Source organism: Borostomias antarcticus (genome assembly GCF_949987555.1).
Source record: "Borostomias antarcticus genome assembly, chromosome: 31".
Taxonomy (NCBI): Eukaryota; Metazoa; Chordata; class Actinopteri; order Stomiiformes; family Stomiidae; genus Borostomias; species Borostomias antarcticus.
The window spans coordinates 162,501-184,320 of record NC_140264.1 but is presented as its reverse complement, the minus strand read 5'-3'; the positions used below and the strand labels follow the sequence as shown (position 1 = coordinate 184,320).

Genomic DNA, 21,820 nt, shown 5'->3' with positions numbered 1-21,820 from the left:
CTCACAACAAGGCCGCGCTGTCGGCTGTTTTGTCAGTGTCGTCCGTGAGTCTGTGAGGAATAGAGGTATACACGCTCGCGCGCATGCACACACACACCTTTCTTTGTTCTAGAAGGTAATAAATACAAGGCAGATATTTGGGTTTGACAGCCCACCTGGGGAACGTATCAGTCCTCACTGAAACGCAGCAGAGAGGGGCATACACACTATTCACCACTCTCTCTCTCTCTCTATCTCTCTCTCATACACACACACATGTACACACACTATCTCTCTCTCTCTCTCACACACACATATACACATATACACACACATATACTATATACAGTGAGCATTCAGTGTTTGAGTTATATTCCCCTGTCCGTGTCAGTGTTTTAGTGTCAGCTGATTATGGCCCCTCTCTCCCAGGCCCACTAATCAATCCAAGATGTCTCTCGTTTCCACGGCAGCCATAGCGGGGGCCCCGCACCACCATAAATACAGTAACAGCTTTCTTAAATATGTGACAAAATACTGTTAAAGTTTTACAGGCTGGGCCTCTGTCTGCACTCTGCTGTACCAGGGCCATGGAGCTGCTCTTCCACCTGTGAGAGAGAGAGAGAGAGAAGGAGGGAGGAGAGAAGGAGGGAGGAGATGAGATAGAAGGAGGGAGGAGAGGAGGGGAGAGAAGGAGGGAGGAGAGGAGGGGGTGAGAATGAGGGAGGAGGGGAGAGAAGGAGGAAGGAGAGAAGGAGGGAGGAGAGAAAGAGGGAAGGAGAGAAGGAGGGAGGAGAGAAGGAGGGGAGAGAAGGAGGGAAGGAGAGAAGGAGGGAGGAGAGAAGGAGGGAAGGAGAGAAGGAGGGAGGAGAGAAGGAGGGGAGAGAAGGAGGGAAGGAGAGAAAGAGGGAGGAGAGAAGGGAGGAGAAAAGGAGGGGGGCTGAAACAGAGCTGCTTGTTCATTCTCTCCCGCTGAGTATTATCCTGGCGAACTCCCTCTCTGTCTCTCTCTCTCTCTCTCTGTCTCGCTCTCCCTCCCTCTCTCTCTCTCTCTCTCTCTCTCTCTCTCGCTCTCCCTCCCTCTCTCTCTCTCTCTGTAACACACATACACACACCTGCTCTCGATTGTCCAATTTGTAAGCAGTGCTCTGCCCACAGGGGGGTAGTGCAAGGGTAAACAGGCTGATAGCATCTCATGAGTTCACTCTGGGACGAGAGCCTGAGAGACTCAACCTGGGGCCTCATTTATCATTGAGATACGCCTTTTTTTACACGGTCTTTTCCCCGATTTCAGGCGTACGCCATTTTCCCCCCCCACAGCGCGATCTATCAAGCCGAAAGGGCAAAAATTTAGTCGCCTTTCTACGCGCTTTTGTAGGACACCTCTCAAGTAGACGTACCGATTTACACGGTTTTCTACACCCTTTTTGAACACAGGGGGAACTGGCGACGCAGGTGGTGCGTCGGTGAATTACAATGTTTGATGGAGAGAATAAGAGCGACAGTTCATGAACGCACAATCATGTAGGCTAATAGCCCAATTCAGCAAACATATATCGCAATGCAAGATTAGACGTGTCCTCTAACCGGCTCATTCATGGTCCGATATGGATTTGTTCCCCAAACTTAACCTATGCGCTGTCCCAAACCTTTCCGCTGCACCCACATAAGGGCACCATCAGTGAATGAATACGTCTATGTGAATCGCAAAAATGTGCACACTATAAATACCCAAATCATATGTGACGCCGACAGGCTCATCACAAGTGTAGTGGCACGGTGGCCTGGCTCCACGCATGACTCATTCATCCTGGCGCACAGCAGGGTAGGGGCTAGACTGGAGGCAGGCGCTGCGCGTGACGGCTGGCTTGTTGGTGTGTGCATAGCCAAGATACATATTCTTTGTCTTTTTTACTTTAATCTTTATTAGCATTTTCCATCCATACAACGACAATACAATAAAACATAAAAACTTACAATAAAAGCTTATGGGTACTTCCATCCATGCAGCTTTTTTTTCTTACTCAAATATGACAATTTTAATATTAGTGGTATCATCACACTTCCTTCTATAATCCATCAATTTTTCCCATCTCCCTTCAAACTTTCCTTCCTGCATCCTCAATGCATAAATAAATCTCATAAATCTCCTCCACAACACCCACCACTGCTCCTTGGTTGGGGGCTCCACCTTATACCAAGCCCTCATTATTGTCTTTTTACTAGCAACCAATAGTACTTTCACTAGGTATCTGTCCCCTCCTTGTACATCATTCTGTTATGTTTGCCAAGATGTATATTCAAAGCTGAGAACCAGTCAAGACCCCACCACAAAATGAGGACCCAAGCCCTCAGCCCCCTCCCCGTCATGAGGTTTACCAACGGGGCCAAAGAGCCCACACTGAGGTCATGCGCCAGCTATGAAGACACAAACAAGTAAGGTTCACATTTCTACCATTTTATTGTCTGTTGGTGGGTGACTGTGTGAGTGCGTTTGTGAGTGAATGTGTGAGGTCCGTGAGTGTGGTAGTGAGTGACTGTGTGAGGTCCTTGAGTGTGGTAGTGAGTGACTGTGTGAGGTCCTTGAGTGTGGTAGTGAGTGACTGTGTGAGGTCCGTGAGTGTGGTAGTGAGTGACAGTGTGAGGTCCGTGACAGCATGTGTGAGGGAATGAAGTGCAGTGAGGATGTCCTGTTGGCTCTGGTGGTGTAGTGTGGTGACCTCCACCAACTGCTGCACAACTGCCCCACAACTGCCCCAATCCCTTCTGCCATGTCCCTCTGGGCCTCTAGGGTCATGAGCCTCCAGCACAGCGTCTGAGAGGAAGCCCAGCCCTCAGGGACCCTTGAGGCAGCGACGCTGGCAGCCGGAGGTGGAGGCGTGGGCGGTGGAGACGGAGACGGAGGCGCTGGAGATGGCACTGGAGGTGGAGGCCGGCGCGCTGGAGGTGGAGGCACTGGAGGTCGTGGCGCTGGATGTAGAGGCTGCAACCGGCGGGGGCACGACCGTCAGGTCAAGGACCACTGCAGACTCCCCCTCCTCTGAGTCCCACCCCACGTCAGAGTCTGGAGAAACAATTTCAGTCATTTTCTTTGAGTTTGTCTGTTAACTTGATTATGCATTAAACATTTTATTGTGTAGCCATATTCAATTGATATGTTTTTCTGTTGGCAGCCAAATAAATGCTTAAGTGTGATTTACCGGGTGATTTAGATGAGTCTTCCCAGAGGGGAAAATGTTTAATGTGGTCTAACATTATGAATTGGTCATCTGTGTTATCGTTCCCTGTTTTTGGTCCTAAATCAATCATAGCCTACCATAGAATGTGTGGAATGTTTGCTTTCCTCACAGCCACATAATACAGCATGTCCGTGTAGCCTACGCCACATACAGGATGCACGAAACGTACAGTAGGCTACAAACTGTAGGAGCAATCAGACAAATGTAGGCTCGTACAAATAGCTTACCTTCCGAAGATGATTTTCTTTCCTCGCGTGGACCTCACCAACAAGCACATGCACCTCCGTCTCCGAAAAGTTTCTCTTCTTTCCGCGTTTTTCCATAAACGTCTTTGTCTGTCCTATGCTCCACGCTATATTATGTCGGTTCCTTCCGGGGTATCCACGTTGTGCGCTGTCATAGTTTTGACCATATATGGTTGAATGTGGGCGTGGAGAGGGCGGAGAAGAGAGCGTACGCGCACGCGCCCCGTGTTCCGCCCTCTCCACGCCCACATTCAACCATATATGGTCAAAACTATGACAGCGCACAACGTGGATACACCGGAAGGAACCGACATAATATAGCGTGGAGCATAGGACAGACAAAGACGTTTATGGAAAAACGCGGAAAGAAGAGAAACTTTTCGGAGACGGAGGTGCATGTGGGCGGAACACGGGGCGCGTGCGCGTACGCTCTCTTCTCCGCCAGCGTCGGATTTTTCGTGCAGGAAATGGCGTACGACATTTTTGATAGATCCGAAAAGCGTGTAAATATTCTCGTCGTACGCTACATTTCGCATTTTCCGCGTTTTCGTCGTACGCCCTCTTTTACACCTGAATTTACACGCTCTTTGATAAATGAGGCCCCAGGTGGGAGAGATGGAGAGATTATTTGAATGTCTTCATGTTTAACATACATTATCACTGTTACCTTGTTACTAAACTTTAATGGGGAAATATTTTATTAAACTGACTGATACTGTAAAAAACAACAACTCTGTAAACAGATGCAGTGTCTTTAGACACTCCTTTCACCATGTTACAAGCTGTTCTACAAACCTGACAAGCACCACACCACAATAGACATGTTCCATTACAAGGACAGTGGACATGTGTTTCCTCTAGACAGTAGGAAGGGAGTAGGTGGGGTGACAGGAGACATACAGTAGGTCTGTGAAAGAGATAGAGATGGAATTTGAACCCTTGTTGCCAACAGACCTACAGAAGCAGTCAGAGGTCCTAACCTCTACACTGCACTCCATCTCATGAAGGACATGTCTGTTTCTACAGACTAACTAAAGTGTGTCTCGCCGATGAGGCCTGTGAATCCCTGGCCTCCTCCCTCCAGTCACCAGACTGTCCCCTGATAGAGCTGCACCTGAAGAACATTACATGGTATGATGATGATGGTGGCCTGAAGGTCCTCTTCTCTGCCATGAGAGGTCCACACTGTAAACTGGAGACACTGAGGTCAGTACCTTTACAGGGGTTTTTACATGATGACAACCCTAAAATGGACACATGGCTGGACAGTCTGTTGGTCTCACATTGTCACTCTTAGAGCATGTTCATATGCAGTCTTTTTTCAGTTCAGTTGATTTTCTGGTGACTCACTGACCCTCAGATATACTGTATGGGACACACCAGGTGGGAGAGATGGAGAGAATACTTGAATGTCTTCATGTTTAACATTCATTATCACTGTTAGCTCGTTACTAAACTTTAATGCGGTAATATTTTATTAAACTGACTGATACCGCATGTCTACAAACACTCCATCACATCTGTAGGGATCGTATATGATGAGTTATTCCTTTATTTAAGTGTCATGCTTCAAATGCAGCCCAGCCCATGTGGACTTATTATAAAACACTTTCCGATCAGTTTTTCATAAACAAAGATCAAACATATAATTAAAGAAACATCCAAAATACACACAAGATATTTATAATAAAACACAAAACACACCAAAACACATATAGGCCTGTGAACTCACCAGAGTTGGGTGTAACGCGCTACAAAAGTAATGCATTACAGTAACATATTGCTGTTGGCAGTAACTAAGCAATATAACATGTTACAGATACTGAAGGATTTCGGTAATATTGTTACAGTTACAATGTCAAATAATTTGTTACTTACGGTATTGAAACACACGCACAGGGAGAGGGAAGTTTATTGTCTGTGTGTTTGTTTGCTGGCATTTGATTGGGGGGGTGTGAACGGGAACGGGGGAGAATGAGGATGAATGATTGATTGGTAAAGTCCACTCACCTGGAATCTGCATAGCTACAGCGCAACGCTACATGACCAGCGAAGAGAAGACAACAATGGCTACAGGTGCTATGTTTTCACAATGGATACACTCCCATTATGAGAGCAAACCAAGCAACATAGATTCGATTTCTTTGGATTTCGATCTGCCCTTGATCCCCGAGACTTGAGGAGATTTGTGTAAGAGTATGTTGCCGAAGACATGCTGCCTCTGTCAACAGTAGAATTGAGCGCTTTTAGAAAGCTTATCATGAGACTTACTGGCCAAGTGCCGAGTGCCCTTTTACTCCACTGTTCAACTTTGAGAACCAGAAAAAGAACACGCAAAATGCACTTTCAGAATTAAAAACACATGCTTTAGGTATTTTAGTAGTATGTAATACTATCCCTCCAGAGCCCTAGGTATAGGTTAGGCTAGGTAGCTTCACTTGTGACTCAAGTGGTAGAGTGGGTCGTCCAATGACCGCAGGGTCGGCGGTTCAAATCCCGGCTGCTCTTCCTGTCCACATGTCGAAGTGTCCTTGAGCAAGACACTGAACCCCAAATTGCTCCCAGTGAACAGGTTAGCATCTTGCATGACAGCTGCCACCATTGGTGTGTGAATGGGTGAATGAGAGGCCATTGTGAAGTGCTGTGGATAAAAGCGCTGTATATGTGCAGTCCATTTACCATTCATCAGCCTTTGTAACAGGTTTCCTATCTAGCCAGCTTTTTGTAGGGCTACATATTGATATAGGTCAGCAATTAGGTTCAACCATGGATGCCAATTATTACATGATTATTCAGTTTGTTTATTATCTACAGTAGATTTGAAAAAAAAGTGTAAAAGATTAAAGTAAGCTAGCCTAGGCCTAGCTCGTAAAATATTGGTTTGCTGTATGTATAGTTTTATTTTCATACTCACATATGTCCAGGATTGTTTAAAATGTAATCTTATAAATAAATGAATTACTCTCAAATTAACGTAACTCGTAATGTGTAATAGTTAGGTTTTGAAAGTAGCTTACCCAGCACTGGAACTCACACATCATGTCAGGAGAGCCTGACATATCTTACTTAAAAACAGATTGTTCTCTAATCCAGGCCTTATAAATAAAACGGGCAATCTTAAATACTTCAGCCTTAAATAATCCACTTCAGCTTCTGGCCATTATCTGCCCAGAACAGCTCAGGGTCTTGCTTTTGCATTTCATCAAACAAGGGAATCCTCAAATCATCATATAATGTATGATAAAATATGAAATGAAATTCATTTTCAACATCTTTTAGATCACAGCCCCCATAATGCATGAGCATATCCTGTTCTCTTCTGGCTTCGCTGTGAACCGACCTACTTCAATAGAAAGGGGAAGGATACCAGTTCTCAGCTGAGCACCACTGATCTCTGGCTGATCTCTGGTCAGTAGTTAGGAAGGACGTAACATAGGGCTCAGGACTAAAACACTGCTTCATCTGAACACATGAACGACATGTTCTCTGTTACTACACACTGACTAACGTGTGGCTTAACCAACTCTCTCCATGACTTCTAGCCTGTGAGTCACTATGTTGTCATTGACTTTTCTGTGTGTAGACTAAATTCTCACTCTAGTCTACTTGTTACTCAGCATGTTGTCGTGTATTTGCATCTCCTATTTAGGCTGGACTGTTTGGAGGTGGATATGAAGGGGGATGCTCTTATAGGAGTGACATATAAGAGCATCAGCAGGAAGGGAGGCAACCGTGCCTGTGGACTTGGATACAATGACAAATCCTGGTGCTTGTGGAAGATGGAGAACATAGTCCATGTCTGGCACAATGAAGAACTGACTTCTTTACCTGAGTGCCCAGCCTGATAAAGGCACAGCACATTCAGTTACTTGTTTACCAAATACAGCAAGCTCTAACTGATATGTACTGGGTCCAGGCTACAAGGCTAATGGCACTCATGACCCCTTCCAGGACAAGCCAGGACCCAACGTGATGGTATCTTCCTCAATTCCTGTCTTGATAGGTAATAGAAAAACAATGGTGAATCTGCTAAGTAACAGGAAACACTCAACCGGCTCTACAAATGTATCAAATTTAGTATCTATTCCTCGTCAGCCACAAACTATCACAGAGAAATGTGCAGATAATACCCTCAGCACACTAAACTTAGCTTTATTAAATGTCAGATCTTTAACAGGAAAGACATTTTTAATCAATGATTTTATCACCAACCACAATCTTGATCTTATGTTTTTAACTGAAACTTGGCTAGACCAAGGTAACAGTGCAGCTGTTCTTATTGAGTCAACTCCTCCCAACTTCAGCTTTATGAGCGAGGCTAGAGTGCATAAGAAAGGAGGTGGAGTAGCCATCTTGTTTAATGACTCCCTCCAATGTAAGCAGATGTGTTATGGAAATTTTGGTTCCTTTGAATATGTGGCTCTTCAGTTGAATTCCTCTTCCCGAGCGTTATTTCTAAACATCTACAGGCCACCTAAATACTGTCCAAACTTATTTGATGACTTTGCTGAACTGTTGTCTACTGTCTGCATTGACTTTGACTGTGTGGTTATTGTTGGTGATTTTAACATCCATGTTGACAACCCTCAGGGCAGAGGGACTAAAGAGCTAGGTTGTGTCCTTGATAACTATGGACTGACTCAGCATGTGACGGAGCCCACACACAACAAGGGGCACACTCTGGACTTAATCATCACCAAAGGTCTGAATATTTCTAAGGTTCAGGTGTCTGATGTTGCGCTCTCTGATCATTCCTGTGTTTTCTTTGAGAGTACTATCTCCATGCACACAAATTCTCAATCAGAGGTTATCTCAAAACGGCACATCACTGAAAACACCAGTGAGATATTTACTCAGGCTTTCTCGTCCACACCTGCCCTCTCTATGGCCTCAGTCAACGAGCTTGTAGATAATTTCAATGTTAAAATTACAAACATTATTGACGCCGTTGCGCCCACTAAGGTGAAGGTGGTCTCTGGTAAGAGAAGATCTCCATGGAGAAAGGCCATGCTGGTCAGAATAGAAAAGAGAGAGTGTCGAAAATCTGAACGCAGATGGCGAAAAACAAATCTCCATGTTCATTATGACATCTATAAAGAGAGACTTCGCATTTATAATATGGAGCTGAGAAATGCACGGCAGACCTTCTTTTCTGACATCATCACCAAAAACCATAACAATGCGCGTGCTTTGTTTGCCACTGTTGATAGGCTGACAAACCCTCCTGTGTCAGTATCCTCTGAACTTCTATCCACCAAGGCCTGCAATGAATTTGCCTCATTCTTCACTGACAAAATTCAGAAAATTAGACAAGCAGTCAGTGCCTCCATTCCAGGTACAGGACATGTGTCGTCACACTGTCCACTTAAAATCAATAATTGTACCATGACACAATTTAATCCGATCAACCATAAAACCCTGGGGGACACTATACAATATCTGAAATCCTCCACCTGTTGCCTTGATGTTCTACCTACAGACTTCTTCAAAACTGTATCCAACTGCATGGCCTCTGATCTACTACAAATTGTAAACACATCTCTTCTTTCAGGTGTGTTCCCACATACCCTGAAAACTGCAGTCATCAAGCCACTCTTAAAAAAGAATAATCTAGACAGCTCACAAATGAACAATTATAGGCCCATATCAAACCTCCCATTTCTAAGTAAAATAATTGAAAAGGTTGTTTTCCAACAACTGAATAACTTCCTGGCACTAAGTAATGGCTTTGATGTCTTCCAGTCAGGATTTCGACCACATCACAGCACCGAGACTGCTCTAATTAAGGTATTTAATGACATCCATTTAAACACTGATAATGGCAAAATCTCAGTCTTAGTACTACTGGATCTCAGTGCTGCGTTCGACACGGTAGACCACAACATACTACTAGGCCGACTGGAAAATTGGCTGGGAATTTCTGGTACAATGTTAGATTGGTTTGAATCCTACTTAAAGGACAGGGATTATTTTGTGTCTATAGGCAATTACAAATCTGAGCTGACAAAAATGACCTGTGGAGTTCCCCAAGGCTCCATCCTGGGGCCTCTTCTGTTCAACATTTACATGCTCCCACTAACTCAAATTATGGAAAACAACAAAATATGTTACCATAGCTATGCAGATGACACACAAATTTATATCACTATATCACCAGGAGACTATAATCCCATACAAGCGCTGAGTAAGTGCATTCAACAAATCAATGATTGGATGTGCCAGAACTTTCTCCAACTAAACAAAAATAAAACTGAAGTAATTGTCTTTGGAGCCAAAGAAGAACGATTAAAAGTCAGTGCTCAACTTCAATCAGTAATGCTAAAAACCACAAACGAAGCCAGAAATCTTGGTGTAGTCATGGACTCAGACCTGAATTTCAACAGCCACATTAAGTCAATTACAAAGTCAGCCTACTATCACCTTAAGAATATATCAAGGATCAAAGGATTTATGTCCCAGAAGGATTTGGAAAAACTTGTCCATGCGTTTATCTTCAGTAGACTCGACTACTGTAACGGCATGTATACAGGTCTCTCTAAAAAATCGATCAGACAGCTGCAGCTGATTCAGAACGCTGCTGCTCGAGTCCTCACTAAGACTAAGAAAGTGGAGCATATCACACCAGTACTAAGGTCTTTACACTGGCTTCCTGTCTGTCAAAGAATTGACTTTAAAATACTGCTGTTGGTTTATAAAGCACTGAATGGCCTAGGGCCAAAATATATTTCTGATCTGCTCATATGCTATGAACCATCCAGACCCCTCAGGTCGTCTGGCACAGGTCTACTTTCTGTCCCCATAGTTAAAACAAAACATGGAGAAGCAGCATTCAGTTTTTATGCTCCACATATCTGGAACAAACTTCCAGAAAACTGCAGGTCTGCTGCAACTCTTGGTTCTTTTAAAACAAGCCTGAAGACTTTTCTTTTTGCCACTGCTTTCTAAGAGGAGCTATGTTTATCAGTATACTGCACTGTAACTTTTATTCCTGTATTCTATTTGTCCTGCTTTTTGTTTAAATATCTATAATGACTTGCTTTTTGTTTTAATGCTTTTAATTTGTCCTGCCTTTTGTTTTAAATGTCTATAATGTCTTGCTTTTTGTTTTAATGCTTTTAATGTCTCATGTAAAGCACCTTGAATTGCCCTGTGGCTGAAATGTGCTATATAAATAAACTTGCCTTGCCTTGCCTTGAGTGGTTACCTGTATCCAGCAGAGCAGGAGTTTTCCTGGACTGGTCAGCTGGCGTACTCTCCTTCTACAGCATCTCCTCTGACACAATGACCCACCTGCACACATTCCACGCCACATTCACTGAGCCCCTCTACCCAGCTTTTGGGGTGAATAAGATTAACACCTCAGTGACCCTGTGCCAGGTAGAGTAGCCTCCCGTGTCCTGGAGGAACACCTTGGTCTCCATGGAAACACAGTTCTGTCCCCACACACCTGTGTGACATGATGGGGTGTGGTTGATTGTAACCATGACTACAGATACAGAGGTTGTCCCAGGTCAATGTTGACATTGATGACCCCACTGTGGTCATGAGGAGATGAAGGGTTCTGTCCCTTTGACTGGACGTCCTTGTTCTGTTAGAGTGCTGCGCTGTAAAAGGACTTTCACTGTGAATAGCAGAGAATTGACTTGTTAAATCTATGATTGAGGTTGATATAATGTGTGATATCTGTAAATATGATATAATGTATGATATCTGAGAATATGTCAATTTGTTCAATGTTTGTGTTGCAGCATGAATTCGGCACAACACTCCTGTTTTATAATGACAACCTTTTGATTTCATGACTTGTTCAAGATGAATAATTGAGATACTGTTTATGGAAACAATGATCCTGCAGAATATGTTTTAAGTCGTGCATTAATTGCTCGTCTATGTACAGTATGATTGTTGTTTTGCACATTGTGATAATAAAATGCTAAATCTTCGTATTAACATGAATTCATATTTCAACTCCCAAAGAGTATGTTTTTACTAGTGATATGAGATCTATTTTAGGTACTTACTGCCTGCGTGTGTGTGTGTGTGTGTGTGTGTGTGTGTGTGTGTTTGGTTGGAACTAAGTGTTTCTGGCTGGCCATATGGAAAGACAAGCTGCAGGTTCATACTCTAGCACCCAAGGAAAACGTGTGCCCACATGTGTGTGTGTGTGTGTGTGTGTGTGTGTGTGTGTGTGTCTGCTTGCACACCCTGCCACACACAAACACTAGAGGAGGAATCCTATGCTTCACTAGTTGGTGTGTGTGTGGTTGACTGCTGCCGTCATGGTTACTCTTATTGGTTTGCTGGGCTTGTGGGTCAGTGGTCATGTGACGTGACCAGGAAGTATGTAAATGTCTCTGCTTGTTATGATCACACCCTGATTAAGGCACTATCTCCAAAAGAGAGCAGAGTGTGTGACTGTGTGTGTGTGTATTTGTGCTCTGTGTTTACTCTTTAGTGCTACTCTACAGCCAGCATAGCTTTAGAACAGAGTCTCTCTGCCTCTCTATCCTGGACTCACTCAGTGGAACTAGAAGTCACATGTTAGGTTGACTAGATTTATGAACATCAGGGGCCTCATTTATCAAAGAGCGTGTAAATTCAGGTGTAAAAGAGGGCGTACGACGGAAACGAGAAAAGGGCGGACTGCCGCGTACGACGAGAATATTTACACGCTTTTCGGATCTATCAAACATGGCGTACACGCTGCTGCGCCGATTTCTCAATCCCACGTGTTCCGCCCTCTCCACGCCCACATTCAACCATATATGGTCAAAACTATGACGTAAACAACGGCTCTGTGCACCAGCTCCACTACTTCCTGAAAGAGGCCAAGTGACTTTCAGGAAGTAGTGAAGCTGGTGCACAGAGCCTAACGCGGAAAGAAGAGAAACTTTTTCGGAGACGGAGGTGCTTGTTGGTGAGGTCCACGCGAGGAAACAAATCATCTTCGGAAGGTATTTGTACGAGCCTACATTTGTCTCATTTCGTGCATCCTGTATGTGGCGTAGGCTACACGGACATGCTGTATTATGTGGCTGTGAGGAAAGCAAACATTCCACACATTCTGTGGTAGGCTATGATTGATTTAGGACCAAAAACAGGGAACGATAACACAGATGATCTCTTCATAATGTTAGACCACATTAAACATTTTCCCCTCTGGGAAATTAAGACTCATCTAAATCACCCGGTAAATCACACTTAAGCATTTATTTGGCTGCCAACAGAAAAACATATCAAATGAATATGGCTACACAATTAAATGTGTAATGCATAATCAAGTTCACAGACAAACTCAAAGAAAATGAGTGAAATTGTTTCTCAAGACTCTGGCGTGGGGTGGGACTAACTACAGTGGCCCTCAAGGGTCATAAATCATCCCCTCATCCTGCAGGTCCTGAGATGGAGGGAGAGCGCCCCCCAGTGGCAGCATCACCACATGACTATCACACCTAGTGAACTATGAATTTTGATTCCAGACCCAGACCCACACACACACACACAGGGTTTTTGTGGTGACTTACTTTCTTTCTCTCTTTCTTTTTTCCTCCCCTCTTTTTTCTTCCCCTTCCCCTCTTTCTCCCCCTATTCTGTTGTTTCCCTGTTTTTCTTCTCTCTCTCAACAGGTTCTGGAGAGGAAGAGAAGAGAGGGAGATAGAGAGACGGAGGAGGGAAAGGAGAGGGAGGACAGGAGAGAGAGAGAGAGAGGGGGGGGGTATATATATACACATATGGAGTAACTAAATTACATGCATGGTGTAAGGACTGAGGAGATCAGACCATGAGGAGAAATACTTCCAAATATCGGAGTGAGGAGAGGGACTCTCAACGGAGGACAGAACAGAGGAGAGAAAACATCAGAAGAAGGCTGGAAAAGAGGGAGGTAGAGAAAAGAAAAGAGGGAGAGGACGAGAAGATAGAAGATGGGAAGACAAAAGAGAAGAGAAAAGCAGAGGGACCAGAGAGGAAGAGAGATGAGAGAGAGGCTAAGAGGAAGAGAGATGAGAGAGAGGCTGGGATGAGGAGAGGAGAGAGAGAGGGAGGGATGAGGAGAGAGAGAGAGGGAGGCAGAGATGAGGAGTGGAGAGAGAGAGAGGCTGGGATGAGGAGAGGAGAGAGGGAGGCTGGGATGAGGAGAGAGAGAGAGGGAGGCAGGGATGAGGAGAGAGAGGCTGGGATGAGGAGAGAGAGAGAGGGAGGCAGAGATGAGGAGAGGAGAGAGGCTGGGATGAGGAGAGGAGAGAGGGAGGCTGGGATGAGGAGAGAGAGAGAGGGAGGCAGGGATGAGGAGAGAGAGGCTGGGATGAGGAGAGAGAGAGAGGGAGGCTGGGATGAGGAGAGGAGAGAGAGAGAGGCTGGGATGAGGAGAGGAGAGAGGAAGGCTGGGATGAGGAGAGGAGAGAGGGAGGCTGGGATGAGGAGAGGAGAGAGGGAGGCTGGGATGAGGAGAGGAGAGAGAGAGGCTGGGATGAGGAGAGGAGAGAGAGAGGCTGGGATGAGGAGAGGAGAGAGGGAGGGTGGGATGAGGAGAGGAGAGAGAGAGGCTGGGATGAGGAGAGGAGAGGACTCAAAAGAGAAGAGGGATGAGGGTGAGGCTGAAAGGAGGAGAGAAGAGGAGGAGACAGAAGAGAAGAGAAAAGCAGAGGGAGCAGAGATGAAGAGAGAAGAGATGGAGGCGGAGAAGAAGAGAGAAGAGGAGAGAGAAGAGAGGAGAGATGAGGGTGAGGCTGAAAGGAAGAGAGACGAGGAGGAGACAGAAGAGAAGACAGAGGAGGACAGCAGTGGAGCTGCATCTGATGACCAGAGAGACTCAAGGTGAGGTCAACTGATATCAGTCAGATGGTATCCTGTCAGTGTGTCTAGAAAGCTACAAAGATTCCTACTTGTTTGCTGTTGAAATGAAACCAAATGCCTGTTTTCTCATTTTCAGATCATCCTCCTGTCATGACAAGCAGAGAGAGACTAAGAGGAGCGATGAACTCAAAGGTAAGGTTGCATATGGAACACTGTGTGTGTGTGTGTGTGTGTGTGTGTGTGTGTGTGTGTGTGTGTGTGTGTGTGTGTGTGTGTGTGTGTGTGTGTGTGTGTGTGTGTCAGACATTTGAACACAGTTGACACATTTCTTAGAATGTACTATATATATTTTGATGAAGTAGATGGAACTTTACAGATAAGGGTCATGTATCAAATGTCTGTCTTGTAACTTGTTAATACTGTGTGAGTGTGTGTGTGTGTTCTTCTTCAGATGCAGAGTTTGTGGACACTCACAGAACAGCGCTTATTCAGAGGGTTACTGCGGTGATGCCCATAGCAGATGAACTGCTCCAGAAGGGTATGATCCCTGATGAACTCTACTCTACCATCCGTACCACCCGGCCCAAACAGGAACAGATGAGGGAGCTGTACGAGTCTTTAACCTCTGGGGGAGTCAAGGTCAAATCAGCCTTCTACAGGATCCTCCAGGAGAAAGAGCCTAATTTGTTCCAGGACCTTGGTAAGCTCTGTTGTTAGATTATGTTTATTTAATCTTGTCACAAACAAATAAGTTGTGTTTCTTATTCTTATCTATAACTGCACCATAACAACAATGAACTCCAAACTATCTAAGAGACAACATATGGAGAACATACTGCACCAGAGCTCTACCAAGTTAGCCTGATAATCTATAGTAAACTGTGTGTGTGTGTGTGTGTGTGTGTGTGTGTGTGTGTGTGCACGCGCACGCGTGCATGTGTGTTTGTTCATCCCGCGCTTCTGTCTGTGTGCTTAAGTAGCATTGTTGTCCCCTCCAGAAGGTCATACTGCTACAAGAACACAATCATCCTTTATCATTCCTGAGGTTGTGTAGGACAGTATCATCCTTTATCATCCCTGAGGTTCTGTAGGACAGTATCATCCTTTATCATCCCTGAGGTTCTGTAGGACAGTATCATCCTTTATCATCCCTGAGGTTCTGTAGGACAGTATCATCCTTTATCATCCCTGAGGTTCTGTAGGACAGTATCATCCTTTATCATCCCCGAGGTTCTGTAGGACAGTATCGTCCTTTATCATCCCTGAGGTTCTGTAGGACAGTATCGTCCTTTATCATCCCTGAGGTTCTGTAGGACAGTATCGTCCTGGTCTTGGACATCATGGGTCTTGTTTTTCCTTATCATTTCAGAAGGCGTAGCCAAGGCCACACCATGCAGTGCCACCAAACAAAGGTGAGATATGTAAAATCAGGAGAATGTTTTTGTTAGAAGGGTCCATTGTGTTTCACAGATCTATACACTGCTACTGTATGAGGATTCTGCTTGTACTGGATGTTGTTTTATGCTTTTTATTCTTCATGTCTCACTCTACATTTTCACTTTCTCCCATTCTCCCCTGTGCTGAACCAAAAAAGAGTTAAAGACACACTTCAAGACAGTTTGAAGAAAAGTTTCAGATTCATGTTTGAGGGGACTACAGAAGACAGAAAAACTCTCCTCAACAGCATCTACACAGAGCTCTACATCACTGATGGAGAGAGTAAAGAGGTTAATACAGAACATGAGATCAGGTGGATTGAATCACTCCAAAAATCATCAGTTACTTCTATCAACTGTAATGACATCTTCAAACCCCGTCCTAAACAAGAAGAATCCATCAGAACTCTGATGACGAAAGGCATGGCGGGTATAGGAAAGACAGTCTCAGTGCAGAAGTTCATCCTAGACTGGGCAGAAGGGAAAGCCAATCAGGATATAGATTTCATCTTTGTGCTTCCATTCAGAGAGCTGAATTTGATCCAGGATGAGCAGTACAGTCTGCATGACCTTCTGTGTTACTTTCACCCTGAACTTTCAGAGATAGCAGACGCAAGCATGTTTGCATCTTCTAAAGTTCTGTTCATCTTTGATGGTCTGGATGAGAGCAAACTTCCATTAAATTTCAGTCAGAACAAGAGGTTGAGGGATACCATGAAGACATCATCAGTGGACATGCTGCTGACAAACCTCATTGATGGAAATCTGCTTCCCTCTGCTCTCCTCTGGATAACCACACGACCTGCAGCAGCCAAACAGATTGAACGCAAGTGCATTGACCAGATGACTGAAGTACGAGGGTTCACAGACCAACAGAAGGAGGAGTACTTCAGGAAGCAGTTCAGTGAAGATGAAGAACTAGCCAACAAAATCATCGATCACATCAAGAAAAACAGGAGCCTCTACATCATGTGTTACATACCTATCATGTGTTACATCACTGCCAAGGTTCTAGCACCTATGCTGAGTAAAACCAAGAAAGGAGAGATCCCTACATCTCTGACTGAGATGTACATTCACTTCCTGATCACTCAAACAGGGGTGGCGCTTGGAAAGTATGAAGAGAGAAACGAGAAAGATCAGTCTAGACAGAAGATCCTGAAATTAAGAGACAACGACATTCTGAAACTGGCCCAGCTGGCATTCCAACAGCTGCTGAAGGGAAATCTCATATTCTCAGAGGAGGAGCTGAAAATGTGTGGAATTGATGTCAATGAAGCAGCAGTGGAAAGTGGATTGTGCACAGAAATCCTGAAAGAAGAGCATGGCCTGTATAAGAACAAGGTGTACTGCTTTGTGCACCTGAGCTTTCAGGAGTTCCTTGCTGCTATCTATGTGTTCTACTGCTGTGTGAGAAACGACATCAGTTCACTGGAGTCTCTCCTGGAGAATGTGTCGACAGAGCTGCCCCTGCATGAGGTGCTGAAGAGAGTTGTGGATGAATCTCTACAGAGTAAGAATGGACATCTGGACCTGTTCCTCCGCTTCCTGCTTGGCATCTCACTGGAGTCCAACCAGACTCTCTTACAAGGCCTTCTGCCACAGACAGAGAGCAGCTCAGAGACTGTTGAGGAGATGAAGAAATACCTTAGGAAGCCAGATGTGGAGAACCTCTCACCTGAGAGGCAAGTCAATCTCTTCCTCTGCTTGACTGAGATGAAAGACAGTTCAGTACATGAAGACATTCACAAGTTCCTCATGTCACCAGATCGAGATAAACGACTTGTCTCAGGGGATCACTGCTCAGCACTGGCCAACGCACTTCTGATGTCACAGGGTGTGCTGGATGAGATGGACCCGAGGAAATACAACATAGCCCCGGAAGGGCATAACAGACTGATCCCAGCTGTGAGGAAATGCAGAAAGGCAATGTAAATATTAATGTCAAACTGACACATATCACACTAGTATAAATGACGCTGATTGTTTTAAAGGACTGTTTTTTTCAGTCCAGTTGCTTTTCTGTGCAGTCACAGACCCTCAGACATATATGGGACACACCAGGTGGGAAAGAGGGTGTATATATTATCTGAATGTATTCGTGTTTACAGTGTACTCTACCTCCGCTCCAGCAACAGCGCAGGGCGAGAGGTAATGTTGTCAGTGATGTGTGTTCACTCATTGATTGGTTGTTTTCTTAGCAGGATTATGCAAACACTACCAGACCGATTTTCATGAAACTTGGTGGAGGGGTGTAGCATAGGCCAACTTACAGTAGAACCTATTAAATATTGGAGTGAATACGAATTAGGGGGCAGATCCACAAATCAAAACAAACATTTGAGCGAAGCCAGCTGTCCGTGTGAGGGCGATATAGACACAGGGTTTGGACTGGGGAGTGTGGGGGGAGAGCCCGGAGACGGGCGGCTGTAGCTCAGGAGGTTGAGCGGGTCGTCCAATGGCGGTTCAAATCCCTGCTCCTCCTGACAAAATGTCGAAGTGCCCTTGGGCAAGACACTGAACCCCCAATTGCTCCTAATGAGCAGGCTAGCACCTTGCATGGCAGCTGACACCATTGGTGTGTGAATGTGTGTTTGAATGGGTGAATGAGAGGCCTTCATTGTAAAGCGCTTTGGATGAAACCGCTATATAAGTGCAGTCCATTTACCATTTACCATAGCAACCAGTATGGTTCTGCTTCAGAAAGCTCTCAGTCTGGAAATGCATGTGCTACATGATCAACAGCAAAGGCACAGAGCAGCATGTTATCCATCAATCCCCTAACAGAGTCAAATAGAACCAAAGATGGAGGCTGGGATGGTGGAGGCAACAACAAAACTATAGCTAGCACATATCAGCCACACTTATCACATTAATACTTTATACATACATAATGTTCATTTCATTGTTTATGGTTTCTCGTGTATATTGGTTTGTTTGGATCTACTGACATAGTGCAATCATTTTTAAAAGTAAAAAGAAAACATACAACTCAGCAGATTCAGTGTCTACACTCCTACCACCATGTTACAAGCTTCTTTACAAACCTGACAAGCTCCACGACATTGGTGCCATTACAAGGACAGAGGACATGTGTTTCCTCTAGACAGTAGGAAGGGAGTAGGTGGGGTGACAGGAGACATACAGTAGGTCTGTGAAAGAGATAGAGATGGGATTTGAACCCTGGCAACTCCAGCCCATGAAGGACATGTTCTCTGTTTCTACAGACTGACTGACATGATGCTCAGCCTTGAGGACTGGGAATCACTGGCCTCCACCCTCCAGACACCAGACTGTCCTCTGAGAGAGCTGCACCTGAAGAACATTTACAGCCGTGGAATGATGTTTAAATACGACAATGATGATGACGATGATGATGACCTGCATGTTATCTTCGCTGCCATGAGAGGTCCACACTGTAACCTGGAGACACTGAGGTCAGTACCTTTACAGGAGTTTTCACATGATGACAACCCTAAAATGGACACATGGTTGGACAGTCTGTTAGTCTCACATTGTCACTCTTAGAGCATGTTCATATGCAGTCTTTTTTCAGTTCAGTTGATTTTCTGGTGACTCACTGACCCTCAGATATATGGGACACACCAGGTGGGAGAGATGGGGAGAATATTTGAATGTTTTAATGTTTAACATACATTGTTACTATTGACTTGTTACTAACCATTTATGTGAATATTCAACTCAGCTGACTGATGCAGTATCACTAAACACACTCCCATCACATCTGTAGGGATTGTATATTTCAGTCAGGAAGACTAGTGTAATCGTTTTGAGGGACATGTTGTCAAAATAGTGAACATACTGTACTCTACTAACCAGGGTTAGAGCAGACTATAGTTCAGGGAAGTTGAGTGTGAAAGTGCAAATATGTAGAATTCATATTTATCTGTCACTAACAGCTAATAACATGACATTTAAAAATAAAACATACAACTCCGTAAATAGATGCAGTGTTTTTATACACTCCATCCACCACGTTACAAGCTGTTCAACAAACCTGACAAGCACCACACCACAATAGACATGTTCCATTACAAGGACAGTGGACATGTGTTTCCTCTAGACAGTAGGAAGGGAGTAGGTGGGGTGACAGGAGACATACAGTAGGTCTGTGAAAGAGATAGAGATGGGATTTGAACCCTGGTTGCCAACAGACCTACAGAAGCAGTCAGAGGTCCTAACTTCTACACTGCACTCCATCTCATGAAGGACATGTCTGTTTCTACAGACTAACTGGAGTGTGTCTCGCCGATGCGGCCTGTGAATCCCTGGCCTCCTCCCTCCAGTCACCAGACTGTCCCCTGATAGAGCTGCACCTGAAGAACATTACATGGTATGATGATGATGGTGGCCTGAAGGTCCTCTTCTCTGCCCTGAGAGGTCCACACTGTAAACTGGAGACACTGAGGTCAGTACCTTTACAGGGGTTTTTACATGATGACAACCCTAAAATGGACACATGGCTGGACAGTCTGTTAGTCTCACATTGTCACTCTTAGAGCATGTTCATATGCAGTCTTTTTTCAGTTCAGTTGATTTTCTGGTGACTCACTGACCCTCAGATATACTGTATGGGACACACCAGGTGGGAGAGATGGAGAGAATATTTGAATGTCTTCATGTTTAACATTCATTATCACTGTTAGCTTGTTACTAAACTTTAATGCGGTAATATTTTATTAAACTGACTGATACCGCATGTCTACACACACTCCATCACATCTGTAGGGATCGTATATGATGAGTTATTCCTTTATTTAAGTGTCATGCTTCAAATGCAGCCCAGCCCATGTGGACTTATTATAAAACACTTTCCGCTCAGTTTTTCATAAACAAAGATCAAACATAATTAAAGAAACATCCAAAATACACACAAGATATTTATAATAAAACACAAAACACACCAAAACACATATAGGCCTGTGAACTCACCAGAGTTGGGTGTAACGCGCTACAAAAGTAATGCATTACAGTAACATATTGCTGTTGGCAGTAACTAAGCAATATAACATGTTACAGATACTGAAGGATTTCGGTAATATTGTTACAGTTACAATGTCAAATAATTTGTTACTTACGGTATTGAAACACACGCACAGGGAGAGGGAAGTTTATTGTTTGTGTGTTTGTTTGCTGGCATTTGATTGGGGGGGTGTGAACGGGAACGGGGGAGAATGAGGATGACTGATTGATTGGTAAAGTCCACTCACCTGGAATCTGCATAGCTACAGCGCAACGCTACATGACCAGCGAAGAGAAGACAACAATGGCTACAGGTGCTATGTTTTCACAATGGATACACTCCCATTACGAGAGCAAACCAAGCAACATAGATTTGATTTCTTTGGATTTCGATCTGCCCTTGATCCCCGAGACTTGAGGAGATTTGTGTAAGAGTATGTTGCCGAAGACATGCTGCCTCTGTCAACAGTAGAATTGAGCGCTTTTAGAAAGCTTATCATGAGACTTACTGGCCAAGTTCCAAGTGCCCTTTTACTCCACTGTTCAACTTTGAGAACCAGAAAAAAAACACGCAAAATGCACTTTCAGAATTAAAAACACATGCTTTAGGTATTTTAGTAGTATGTAATACTAGCCCTCCAGAGCCCTAGGTATAGGTTAGGCTAGGTAGCTTCACTTGTGACTCAAGTGGTAGAGTGGGTCGTCCAATGACCGCAGGGTCGGCGGTTCAAATCCCGGCTGCTCTTCCTGTCCACATGTCGAAGTGTCCTTGAGCAAGACAATGAACCCCAAATTGCTCCCAGTGAGCAGGTTAGCATCTTGCATGACAGCTGCCACCATTGGTGTGTGAATGGGTGAATGAGAGGCCATTGTGAAGTGCTGTGGATAAAAGCGCTGTATAAGTGCAGTCCATTTACCATTTATCAGCCTTTGTAACAGGTTTCCTATCTAGCCAGCTTTTTGTAGGGCTACATATTGATATAGGTCAGCAATTAGGTTCAACCATGGATGCCAATTATTACATGATTATTCAGTTTGTTTATTATCTACAGTAGATTTGAAAAAAAAAGTGTAAAAGATTAAAGTAAGCTAGCCTAGGCCTAGCTCGTAAAATATTGGTTTGCTGTATGTATAGTTTTATTTTCAT

General features: G+C 44.3%; 1 protein-coding gene across 1 annotated transcript in view; it reads left to right on the top strand.

Annotated features, from left to right (window-relative positions):
• Positions 1-2,344: 2,344 nt before the first annotated feature.
• LOC311327309 (NACHT, LRR and PYD domains-containing protein 3-like) overlaps positions 2,345-21,820 on the top strand; it is a gene marked incomplete at its 5' end in the record, with an annotated part of 22,123 nt that continues 2,647 nt past the window's right edge. The window contains 8 exons of the mRNA XM_084460344.1: positions 2,345-2,382; positions 4,487-4,666; positions 14,391-14,446; positions 14,706-14,954; positions 15,624-15,666; positions 15,849-17,621; positions 18,918-19,127; positions 19,940-20,119. Coding sequence (XP_084316470.1) covers positions 2,345-2,382; positions 4,487-4,666; positions 14,391-14,446; positions 14,706-14,954; positions 15,624-15,666; positions 15,849-17,621; positions 18,918-19,127; positions 19,940-20,119 — 2,729 coding nt within the window. The remainder of the gene's footprint in view (positions 2,383-4,486; positions 4,667-14,390; positions 14,447-14,705; positions 14,955-15,623; positions 15,667-15,848; positions 17,622-18,917; positions 19,128-19,939; positions 20,120-21,820) is intronic.